The sequence below is a fragment of the Hyperoodon ampullatus genome, assembly GCF_949752795.1.
Source record: "Hyperoodon ampullatus genome assembly, chromosome: 2".
In the NCBI taxonomy this organism is placed as follows: Eukaryota; Metazoa; Chordata; class Mammalia; order Artiodactyla; family Ziphiidae; genus Hyperoodon; species Hyperoodon ampullatus.
The window spans coordinates 90,050,625-90,063,476 of NC_136915.1; the positions used below are offsets into that span (position 1 = coordinate 90,050,625).

At 40.6% G+C, this 12,852-nt stretch overlaps 1 protein-coding gene across 5 annotated transcripts in view; it reads left to right on the forward strand.

Annotated features, from left to right (window-relative positions):
* The window catches only part of CDC14A (cell division cycle 14A), a gene marked incomplete at both ends in the record, with an annotated part of 154,851 nt that overhangs the window by 95,144 nt on the left and 46,855 nt on the right, over positions 1–12,852 (forward strand). For all 5 annotated transcript variants that reach the window (XM_079724884.1, XM_079724885.1, XM_079724886.1 and 2 more), the window contains 2 exons: positions 2,058–2,145; positions 8,907–9,137. In XM_079724884.1, coding sequence (XP_079581010.1) covers positions 2,058–2,145; positions 8,907–9,137 — 319 coding nt within the window. The remainder of the gene's footprint in view (positions 1–2,057; positions 2,146–8,906; positions 9,138–12,852) is intronic.

Sequence of the window (12,852 nt, forward strand, 5' to 3'; positions counted from 1 at the left end):
ATATAGCCCAATATTATCTAATGTTTATCTTTTTGGGTAGGCAGATTTGCAAACATATTCTTTTGGTTCTGGGAGTGAGTTCATTGCTTCTCTCCATATGATTGATTATAAAAGGTTACTATTTAACCAAATGGATGTCTATAATCCAAATAAACAGACATAGCACAATGTATATATTTATCTAGGCCAACTTCGTGGTCAAGGATACAGGAATAGTGAACATAGAAACCTGTTTTCTTCTACTGTTCATAAATAATTGGTTTTAGCCTTTTGATGATTAGAGCGAGCATACCCTTATTTTTGAATTTTTAAATAATGTTTTAAGCTTGAGAATTACTTGAGATGGATATTAGGCCATTAATTTGAGACTGCTTTATTTAAACAAGAAAATGTTTAATTATCATAAAGAGTTGCATGTTAAATTCTTTATTCAAATTGTTCTAAATAGATAGCTATGCTTGAGATTTAATTTGGCATGTGTAACCATAACACTCAGCATCTCTAAGATTTTATTTAGGGCATTGTGGAGATTTTATGTTTATTATGATTAGATTAATGCAATTCAGACATTTACAAGGTGTCATGTAAAGTTTCATTTATAACTTTTTATAACTGGGAAGAAGCATCTGCATTTTAAACATGAAAATTATACAGCCAAGTTATGATTTTTGTGGAAATCAAATCTAATGGGTAGTATAAGTAATTAAAGTAGAGGCTCCAGATTTCCTTGGTGGGATTACTCCAGTTTATTTTAACAAATGCTAATGAGCTCTTACAGCAGAGTGCAGACTCTGTATTGACACAGATTCCTACCATTGAGGTCTGTGCCATGTAGTGGAGCAGAGAGCCTTTTCTGTGGATAACATTGGCCCAGCAAAGAGAACTGCCTTCCTTCCCAGCCTGGGGAGATATCTATGCAGTGCTATAGAGGGTGGAGACTTGGAGACTAAAAGCTGTGCCTGGTGGTGGAGGATGGGAGTAGGACTGGTGTTGGGGGTGGGTGAAAGAATGCTTAGGGGAAGAAGAGATACATATATTTTGTGATGCATTGCACAGCTGTGTCCCAATAGCCTGCAATGTTTGGGTTCCCTCAGCCCTGCCCCAGTGTTCCCTGGGTTCAGAGGCACAACAGGAAGGGAAGGAAATGAAGGAGGTAATGGAGCAGTGGGAGGATGCTTGGCCCCTTGCCTGGTCTTCAGGCCTTTTCTGAGGATCCTGGAGTGTGTGGACCAGAGGCTGACAGCTGGTGATCAAAGTCAGCCCACAGTTGTGTTTTATTTGCTTTCCTAGTATTAAAAAACTTAATTTAAAACAGTCAACATTTCAAATATAGAGAGATTTTACATGAACATCCAATTGGAAGATCAGCTATATTCAGTCAAGCTTTCCTGTGGTCAATTGGCCAGAGCTGAGGAGCATTTGCCTTTATTTATGTCTCTTGCCTGACCCTTGTAGCTGTTTGGTTTGCAGCTCCTGCAGGAGACTGTGGCAGTCTCCAGTTTGTGGTACACCCTGAGGGTTTGATGAGCCTCTGTCCCTCACTCCTGTTTTCTGTTTCCCCATCTAAAAATCAGCACCGACAACAAATAGAAACCTGTAAAAACAAAAAATGGAGGTGTGTTCATCATGATCCTGATATGTATAGATTTTTTCATTGTTTAAAGTATGTTTACCATGTTCATGGAAAGTGCTTATATTTTCTGTCTTCTCTTATCTCCCATTATTTCTTGCTGGGGCAAGCAATGTTTGTTTTCATTTCATTTCATTGCAGAGTGGCCAAGAGACAAAATTATTTTCAGCAAAGTACCTCCACTTTAAATAAAGTTTTCTAAACTTTTCTTATAGTCTAGATAAAAATTTTTCAAAGTGGATTGAATTCATAACCATTTTGAGAATCAGATGCATGTTTTTATTTTAAGCTATATTATTTTGTCTTCATGTATGTCCAACTAGTCTAGTACTAATAGAGTGAAAAACAGTTATATTTGTAAGGGTTTCCTAAATTGTATAAGAATTATAAAATATTTTTCTTCTCTTTTCTCACAAAATTCTCCCAGCGAGTTGAAAATGGTGACTTCAACTGGATTGTTCCAGGAAAATTTTTAGCATTTAGTGGACCACATCCAAAAAGCAAAATTGAAAATGGTAGGTTTTTATTTACTTTACCCTCCAAAAATTTATTTCAGTTCATCTTCTTTGAGTTCTTAATTTCCTCAGATAATCCTTTCTATTGGTGATATTCTCCAAAGAATATTTATTAATTAAAAAAATTGAACAGTATTTCAATTGTTAAATTACTAATTGAACAGTAATTAGTGTGTTAAATATTAGAGTTTAGTAAGTGGAACTATAATCACTGTTTTAAAACTATCAAATTTTTAGGTTGCCATAAATAGGGTGTTCACTTTACCTTGACCCAATTATCAAAGAAGAATCTGAGAAACCAACTGGTCAAAACAATAAGCAGATTGCTGAATTCTATCAGTGGTTCTCAGATTTATCTGGTGGTGGTGGCGTGCTACACCTCAAGGTATTCTTTGGAAACACCATGTTGAATAATGACGGTGATGGTGACAATAGCTATCATTTATTAAGTGCTAGTTACTAGCTAATGACAGCATTATCTCATTTAGTGCACACACAACTCTATGAGGTGTAGGAACTATTATCTCTATTTCACAGAGGAGGAAACCGAGGCATATGAGTAGGAAATTTGCCCAAGTTCACAAAGTAATATGCAGAACTGGTGATACTCCAGCCAAGAGCAGGGCTCCTAAGCATTGCCACTACACTGATCTTTTTAGTTCCATCATGGCAACTAGGAACAATTTTCTAGCTGACAATAATTAAATTACTTACTTGCGGTATATGTAGAGCCAGGGGCATACATATTCAGGAAAAAAAAGCAAGACAAAAAAATAAGCCTCTTGAATGAAACATGATAGGCTATGTGTGTTTTCCCATTAACATATATTTTTTACTAATTATTTTTTTTAACCTCAGATTCCCAGAAGACAAGTAATGATAGGCACCAAAGGTTTAAGAATAGTTTATGGGAGAAGTACATAAAATTTAAAAAATATCACCCATGAACACAATAGCTCCTTTTTTGCTGCCTCTCTAGTCTTAGAGCTGGAACACTAGTCCTTGGAGGAACATAATTTGAAACCCTTAGTCTAGATTTATAGGTTTATTCTTCTTTCATAACCATCATCATCATCATCATAAGTATTTATTCTAAAATCTAGTTTCATTGTATATGGTTATTCATGCATTTAGATTTGATAATTTTTTTTGAGTTTCCACACATGTGCTTATCATTTTATACCTATGACATATCTCACAGGGAACTCTGCTTAAATCATGGGGATTGAATCATCCTCTATGGGGATGGGTAATCCAGGTCTACAGAGTTACCCTAACGAATAGGATGTCTCTGTACTGAAGCCATAATTAGATCTTCTCATTTACACATTTGCTCATGAATCTGGTTCCAGACATTGATTGATTAACCTGTTATGTTGGCTTGTTAGGAATAACTTGTTAAGTGCCTGAGGAAACTGCTTTCCACCATTGGTCTTTCCAGACAGGATTGATTAAACCTCCCTTTAGCCTTCTGTGCAAAATGATCTGACTCAGACCCAGAAAACCTTAGTAGGTGTATGGTTTCAGTAGTGGCTTTGTTGTTGGGTGTTCATTTGGTGAAACTGAAAGAATTTTGCCATATAGGATTCACTTTTTAAATGAAATTTTCTTAAAGAGAAGATGAGAGGTGTAATTTAAAAAACCCATTTAAAATATTTTATAGAGGTAATGCATGATTTTTTTTTAAAAAAGAAGAAAATGCAGATGAACTCATAAAAACAGCATTAAGGTGACCTATAATTCTAACCACATTTTCTAGGTTTACTAGTTGGTGGTGGGATTATTGGGGATTTAAATTTTCTTTCCATCTGCTTCTCTGTATTTTTTATTTGCACATATTTTTTTCTCTCTCTTAAAGAATACACACACACACATACACACACACACAGACTTATAAAAATATTCCTTTTTTTTAACCAGCATGGAGTCATAACATGATTACTGTCTTATGGCAGCTTTTTTTCACTTAATATATCACATACTTCTTTCCATGGCAATAAATGTAGATCTTCATTATAATTTTCTGTGACTGCATTCAGTGACTGTGCCATAATTTTACTAATCAATCAATTTTTGAATGAGATCTAAGTTGTTCAGTTTTTCACTTTTTAAAAACTACAGTGGTTGATATACATGTCCATACATTTTTTTGCAGCCCTGGTTTCTTTTCTAAATTCTTGGAAGTAGAATCACAAGATAAAAGGATGTATTTTGTGTGTCAATTCTTACTTGTCAAAAGTCTTAAAAAATATTTTTGGTCCTATATTACAATATAGGGAAATAATTATCCACCATTTGCTTATATGCTGGGAGTGGTGCTAATAAGCCTTTTGTGCACACCTCATCTATTTAATAATCAGAAACACCCCCTGGAACAGGTGGTAGTTATTTTGTGGAAGAGAAGATGGAGACTTGGTAACCTAACTTGCCCAGGTTGACATAGCCAGAAAGTGGCAGTGTGTGGATTCAAACACAGGTCTCTTTGATTCCAAATTCTGTGTTCTTTTTTATTTTACTACAGAGAAAGAACATGCTCGCTACAGAACTTTAAGCAATCTAGATAAAAAGTCACCTGTAATTATATAATCTAGAAATAACCACTGTTGAGATATCATTCTCTCTATATCTTTTTTTTCTATGCATATCCTGTGCCCTCACATTGAGAAAAAAAAGGTGTGAAAGTGCTGCTTACCTAATACTTGCCAGTTTTTATGTCTAGAATAATTTCATTTAAGGCTGTTATTGGTAAAATATTGATATTTTACTGGAATCCCCATTTTAAGATCTGATATTCACTAGAAGTGTCATATATTTTTTGTAAAGGGGTTTAACTTTGTAAATTCTTTTTGAACTTAAGAATTTTTTTTTTTTTTTAGTTGAGAAACCCCTGTATTTTCTGAGGTGGCTGAAAGTCATTTTAGGAGTCTGTTAGTAGAAAAAGGTAGATTTTTAAGGAGTTAGCACTGAAATAGCTGTTGCTAGGATGTAGCAAAAGGAAGCCCTAAAACCTTGGGGTCTTGCAGAATGCATTATAGCAGTCTTAAGTGTGTGTTGTCAACCAAGACCAACTAGGAGTTCCTTTCAGCCATCTTTGTTCACATTGTTTTGACAGGGGAGACAAGAGGAGCCCTAACCCTTTTTTGATTAAACAAGCTTGACTTGATAAATGAATAATATAGCAGTAGAACAAATTGGATTTCAAATTTTCCCAAAAAACCCTCAAACTCTTAGGTGGCAATGTCCTCATCTCTACTTCAGAAAGAAAGAAAGAAAAAGGAAAGAAAGAACAGGGAAAGACAGCTCGAGACAGGGAATCCAAACAGTTTGAAGCATCAGCCTGCTCATTTAGTGAGAGAAGCTAGGTGTGAAGAGCCTGGGCTGCTTGAAGTCTGGCTCTGCCCTTAACTGGCTGTGTGAACTTTGTGAGTTCCTCAACTTCTCTCATCATCAGACGGGGAAATAGGATGCACATTGCAGGCATTTGGTGAAGATTAGGGATATTATAGGAAGTGAGTGCCTTGCACAGTGTCGGGCACATTAGTAGGTGCTTATTAGGTAGCAGATATTCTGATTACATTTTTATCATTAATGAACCTGATAAACATATTTTATTGCTTTCCACATCTATTTTGCAGTTTTTACTTTTAATAATGAATGGGTGGACTAATCATTTGACTCTGTTGTTCTTCAGTTTCCTTTAAATGAGGGTCTGGGAAGAGATGAATTTTACAATCTCTCTTTGCTTTGAAATTGTTTGGTCAGCGCCAGGGCTCTGCCTGTGCTTTACTGATGCCAGGGCACCATCTAGTGGCCAGATGGAGTAAGGGTCAGATGAAAGCTCGGTCAGCTCCGTGCACATTGCTAAAACCAAGTCCTCCATCAGAAGCATCCAAATACATCGAAAACACAGTTGTTCAGAGGTCAGAAGATATTGTCATTGTTGGTTATAACTCATTTGAAACGCTTTTGAGGATTTTTAAGAAACATCCTCACAAATCTAGGAACTGCAACCCCTAATGTTCACGTAATGTCCCTGTTCTGGAGATCTAACAAATAGAATTGAGTTGGATTTTACCTTAAATCATCCCCAGCACCGGCCCTAGAATCTGACTGTCAGGGTTCAAATGCTGCCTCTGTCTCTTCCCAGCAGTGTGTGCATGGGCCAGTTCACTTTCCCAGGCATCAGTGACTGATAATTGTAAGGTTTAATGAGATGATATACATGAAACACTTAGCTTAGTGCCTGGCACATAGTAAGCGCTCAATAAATGTTAGGTGCTATGATTACCATTACTGTTACTATTTCAGTGCCCTATTACCATATTTGGATAACTGTTCAGTGTTCTTTTCTCAAAAGGTATATGCAGTTTCTCTTTGATAGTAGATTTAGGTATATTATCTGTAATGCCATTTACTCATGATGGGAATTCATATATGTAAAGAGAAGTTCTTACAGCCTTGTTGGAGGAGGCAAGGGACAGACACCAAAAGAACCATTAGCGTGCTTCATGACAGGTGCCATCACAGAGGTGCCAGTGATCACTAGGAACCCAGGGTTAGAAGCGCCTGTCAGACTGTCACACCATGTCCCAGCCCATGTGTTCCTAAGCCCTCTCCTTCCCATTCCTTACATGATAGAAAAGCTCTTGTTTCCTTATGCCAACCACAGTTCTTTTTCCCTTTAGGCTGGAAAATGATTTGAGCAAACAAACCAACTAGGAAAACAGTTTTGATTTTTTTCCAAGTGGAAAGGATCTGTTTTCTCTAAATGTGTATAAGTCACTGTTTCTACACAGAAGATTGTAAGTAAGCTCTGTCTTACCTGTTTGCTCAAAAGCAGCCTGGCTTGTGAAAATCATGTGTCTGGGCTGCAGATTAGTTAGGCCTGCCTGCCAATGCTGCCTTCATCCCGTGTGCGACCTTGGCTAAGGGTGCCAGTTAGGGCTCTTGGTTGCACACAGCAGATATTGGAATTATGCTGGGGAGCTCACAGTCTCCAAGCGAAGGCCGGAAAATGAGGCTTAGAAAATGAACAGGGTCTAAGGGAGGTCATGTATCAGCAGCATCCAGGCAGGAACGGAAACCACTTTATTTCAAACAGAGGGAATGCAATATAAGGAATTTGTTAGAAAGAAGGCTAAAAAGTAAAAGGGCAACTCTGAAAAAACCAGCATATTAAGGAAGAAATAGTTATTGCCTTTAAGGCAACGAGGGACAGAAAGGAAAACATGGGGTTAGCAGGACCTGGGACCTTGGCAGGTGCTGGGAGCTCCGAAGGGCTGGTGCTTGCATTTGGAGCCTGAGGAGTGGGGACCCTGAGGCTGGGCTGCAGGCTGGTGCCGGGAGTGCCAAACTAAGCTGGGAGTTCCTCTCTTCTGCTGCTGAAGCCATGCTGGCAGGAAAACAGAAGACATCCCTTCTCCCTCCTCTGGCCTCCAGTTGCTCCGGCAGTGCTTTCGTGACTCCCACTTTTCAGATGGACAGGAACCCAGTGGGAAAGTTAGCTTGGGAAATGTTATATGTACACACCCGGCCCCGGCATATGAGTTGGCTTGCAACTGAGAGAAAATAGGAAATGACCAGCCTATGCAAGGTTCGAGGCAGCGGGAAATACAGCCACAGTGCAGAAACTGCTGGTTCACTTTGTTGGCTGCTGCTGCCTGCCCCACTTGGAGCCCACCATCATGAACGAGTTCGGAGTGAGATCCCCTCACCTGGTATGCCCTGAATGGGTTACAGATGTGGTAATCAACGGGCTGAGAAATTAGTCCTTTTAAACCCTGGGGCCACTAGGCAAGGCTTGCAGTGGCCAAAGCCCCCAGTGATCACCTTGGTTGATTGGCCAAGTCGAGGTCATGTGTCCGTAACCCAGCTGACTGCAGCTCCACGTGATGCTGGACCCACTCACAATAGAATGGGAGTTAGAGCCCGACCACTTGTTCTCCTTAAAAAAGAAAATGTCTACAAAAATGATCACTCAACCTCTTTAGTTTCTTCTTTTTTTTTTTGTGGTATGTGGGCCTCTCACTGTTGTGGCCTCTCCCGTTGTGGAGCACAGGCTCCGGATGCGCAGGCTCAGCGGCCATGGCTCACGGGCCCAGCCGCTCCGCGGCATGAGGGATCCTCCCGGACCGGGGCACGAACCCGTGTCCCCTGCATCGGCAGGCAGACTTTCAACCACTGCACCACCAGGGAAGCTCTCTTTAGTTTCTTAACTGTTACATGGGGTTTACTATTTTTATCTTAATGGGTTGTTTTGAGAATTGAAAGAAATTTATGCAATTGTGACTTGTACATGGTAGGTGCTTAATAATCAGTCTCTCTTGTGGGGGACCGCATTGTAGATTAAAACTGTACACCTGGCAAAAAGGCTGCGGTTCAAAAGTATTTGTCAAGAGGAGTAAAAAGAACAGAGTTCTTCCAGGCCTACTGTACACATCTCAGGGCCTCAGGAATCCCTTTGTTTTGGCTTGGGAGGAGTGTGCTCCCAGGATTTGAAGCCTAGAGCTTGAGGTTTTGAACGTTCATGAGCTATTTCCAATACTCAGAAGAGGGTTTTTTTTTTCCCCTCCTATGATGTTTTTCTCAGTTTTTCAGACTGCTGCTTTTAGGAACGTGCTTCGACCTTACTCTCTCCTGAAATGTGCTTTCCTCCTAAGCTCCATTGAGATTGATCATCTTTATTGTGAAGGGTTTTCGTGTTCCTGGGTTACGTAAGACGAAATGCGTGCCTTTTGCTTACAGCCCCTGCTTTCCTTTAGGTTATCCTCTTCACGCCCCCGAAGCCTACTTTCCTTATTTCAAAAAGCATAACGTGACTGCAATCGTGAGGCTGAACAAAAAGATTTACGAAGCGAAGCGCTTCACCGATGCCGGCTTCGAGCACTATGACCTCTTCTTCATCGATGGCAGCACACCCAGCGACAACATCGTGCGAAGGTTCCTGAATATCTGCGAGAACACGGAGGGGGCGATCGCGGTTCACTGCAAAGGTGCGAGCGAGGAGGCCTCGGTGGGCACTGGGTTTCTGAGAGGGGGTGAGCCAAAAGACAGCAAAACATGTGAAACAAAACCAGTTAGCGGCTTAGGAAACAGATGAGTTGTTTTTAGTTTGAGAAAACTGGAACACAAACCCATTTAAATGACCCCTTCCTAAAGAAAGGATTGCTTGGATGTGGACAGTTGGTGGTGTGCGGCTTTCTGGGCAAGGCGGTTGTTCTGGCCTTACCTTCCCCAACTCACAATCGCTGACACCAGGTGCCACGCAGAGGGGAAATCGCAGCAGCACCGTCGGTAGGCTGGCACAGTTGTCAGGAGGCAAGGGTTGTTTGTTCCCCTTTCTCCTTCTCTTCCATAATTGCCCATCCTTTTTCCATCCTCCTCCACCCATCTGATATTTAATGCTCCCATTTCGTGACCCAGCTATCTGGAGCCTCACTTCGCGCCCGCCCTCTTCCTCTCCCCTATTAGCCTTTTGCATCGTGGAACAGAGTGTCTTACCTGCCCATTGCAAGGGGGCGGGAGCATACCTAACCCTAACCCTGACCCTAACCCTAGGGGCGGCAGCATACCCGGCTCATTGCTAGCTTCCTTGCCACAGGTCTGTTACTGCCTCTTTGAAAGACTGAAAGACTTATGTAAATGTATCTGTGGTCTCCAGGAGTGGGTACTTTGGAACAGGAGTCGCCAGATTTAGCAAATAAAAATACAAGATGCCCAGTTAAATTTGAATTTTAGATAAACAGTGAGTACTTTTTTAGCATGTCTCAAATAGTGCACCAAACATACATTCTGTATTTTACCTGGCAACCTTGCGTCAGCTACTCAGAAAATATGAAATACCATTTGCTCTAAGCCTAGTTGTTGTAGACTCTGAGGAGGCTCGCATGGTAGATTTTCCAGCACGGTGGAAGGTATTTTACTGGGGTCTTTCGTTTCAGTGAGGAGAAATCACTTTGGCCACCAGGGATGGAGCCTCTAGTTCCTCACATGCAGCTTTTCATACCGCCACTGGGTGGTGCTGTTCTCCCGTGTTGAGTCTGAGAACAGGTTTCTGTCGCGTTTTATGCTAATTGTCTGGTAGGTGTTGGGGACTGTACTGTTCTTTTCATGTTCCTAGTGCTGCTGTAACTGACTTACTCAGACGAGATGGCTTTGGTTCTAACAGAAATTAAAATACCATTTTGTAGGCCCTTGTTTCTATGTTTAAGATTTGAGTAGGTGGAGGTACTTTGCTGAACATGTGAGCAGTAACTGGAAGCTGCATTTTGCGGGAGCCCCGGTGAGGGAAACGAGCTGCACGTGGCCCCTGGTTCGGCGGAGGGCTCCTCAGTCAAGCTTCGTCCACGTTGACAGAGCCCCCTCCCGCCCCTCCGCGTTTCTCAGCAGGACGGGGCCCCGACTTGCTGGGCTTCCTGTCTCGGGGGTGCGGGGGGCGTGGGTCTGTTAGGAAGGACTGCTGCTTTCGGTTCTGCCCAGGTCACTGTGGGGTGGCGGTGCTCTGCCTTGCCCCCGAGTGATCCATATGCGCCCTGGCTTTGCCTCTCTATCCCATTTCGTTAAAGATTGCCCAGACCCAAGGAAAAGCCTGCATTTCACACGCAGTCGGCCCTCCGTGGTATCCGGGGGTTCCGCGTCCGCCAAAGTGACTATAAGGGACTTGAGCATCCCCAGATTTTGGAATACGCTGGGGTCCCGGAACCAATCCCTCGCGCATACCGAGAGACCATTGTATTTCAGCTATCAGTGGAACTTGAAAGCTAATGGGAATATGGCAGCTGCTAACGTTTAGTAGGAGCTATTCATATGCTTTGTTTCAAAGCTTATTTTTGTGTCATAAAAATCAGTATTTTTCCTGGGATTAATTTGGCCTTATTTCCGAATCAATTAGTTTTATGGTTACCAAGGCATATAGTTTCTCTGCCTGTCATTGTCTTGGATTGACAAATTCAGGGGAGGAGAAATGCAAAGCTTTCCTTGAAACTCAGCATCTCTCTTGATATTATTCCTCACCTAACAAACATTGGGAAAATGAACCACTCTGGTGTTAAACATTCTTGTTACAGGTATTCTCTTTATTATAACCTTGACCTGTGAATGTTGACCTTATAAAGAATATTTTAAGAGATATATATATTTTATATTGCAGAGGTTTTTATATTTTAATCAGAACCTTTAGCATCGAAGTCAGTTCTTTTATAGGAAGGTCAAATTTACAGGTGTTGACATCTTTTTGAGAGTGTTATTTCATTTGCTTCCACTTGTACACACATGTAGGATTCTTTCATAAGGATTACACTTTTGATTTAATTACAGCTGTATTGCTTTAAATAGCATGCTTAGCTACTATAGGCCTGTTAATTATTTTGACATCTGCCCTAATTAAGTCAGCTTAGTTTCCTGGGAATTAAAGCAGCACGGAGCATTTTAATTAAACTATAAGGAGGGAGAGAGACCCTTATCCAATGTCAAATGGACTTTGGTAGCTGCTGAAAAAAAATGACTATTTCATGCCTCAACGTAAAGTACTAAAAATAGAGACAAACTGGAAACATCTTCTGGGAATGTGTGAAATCTTACAATGATTCAATATGTGCAGTTTGCCTTCTGGTTGATAAAAGGAATGGCTATGATTTCGTGAAATTTTCTAGCACAAATAATCATTAAACAACGGCAACATTGTGATGTTCCAGTATGTGCTTTTTGATGTTCTATAGGAGTTGCAGAAAACGCCTGGAACTGTAAGGCAATCAGTGCTTAACTTGGTATAAATAGAAGACGTTTCAAAGTCTTCTCTTGCTGTGCCAGGGAGCCCTTTAATTATGAATGCTTTAAAAAATTTGTTAAAGTTTTTATAGAAACTTAGTGAACTGTTCCTATTCTGTTGAACTGTGGTAAGAGCTCCTAACTATTGAGTGCTAAGTAGGTTCTTTTTATAGATCTAAATTATAGACTCTTTTTAAAAGGGGGAAGCAACTTTAGTTTTAGAGAAAGTTGAAAAATTTCTGCACCACCTTTTTTTCTTGGTTGTGAGTGTGTGTGATGAGGAGTGCAACCAAGGGAATGGGCAGCCTCCTGCACAGGGAGGGGTTCAGGGAGAGACAGTGTTGTCTCTGTAGGGAAGGCCATTTTCTCCCCAGACAGAGACCCAAACTGGTGACTTGAAGGAGGACACTGGAAACCAACTGGGCTTCCTGCTTCAGGCTGTCCAGCTGTGTTGTATCAACATGATTACCTGTAGTCTTGTCAGATGTCTGAGGACTTAACAACTCTGCAGAAACAGAAAATATTTGCTCTGGGCACAAACATGAAGGCAAATAACTCATATTAAAGGAAGAGAGCCCTACTGAGACCATGATTAAGCGTCACTCTTTTCTAAAGAATGTTGTTGTTTTATCTGGGGTAAAATGTACTTCAGATGAAAACAGGACACACACACACACACACACCTCATCTAATAAAATAGTGTAAATATAATTTTTAAAAAAGAAGAGTGAATGGGAAGGGAATGCCAGGCATCCATAAACATGAGCTTGATTGTAATTTCATTTACATTTTTGATATGTATTCTCAACCTCAGGGGATACTGCCCTTACGGGGGAAAAATTGTTTTTGGGTGGTAAAAAACATTTTCTTTTTCTGTATAAAGTGCAGATTTATACACGGCACATAAAGAAATATGTGGTATGTCTGTGACAGTAAAATTTC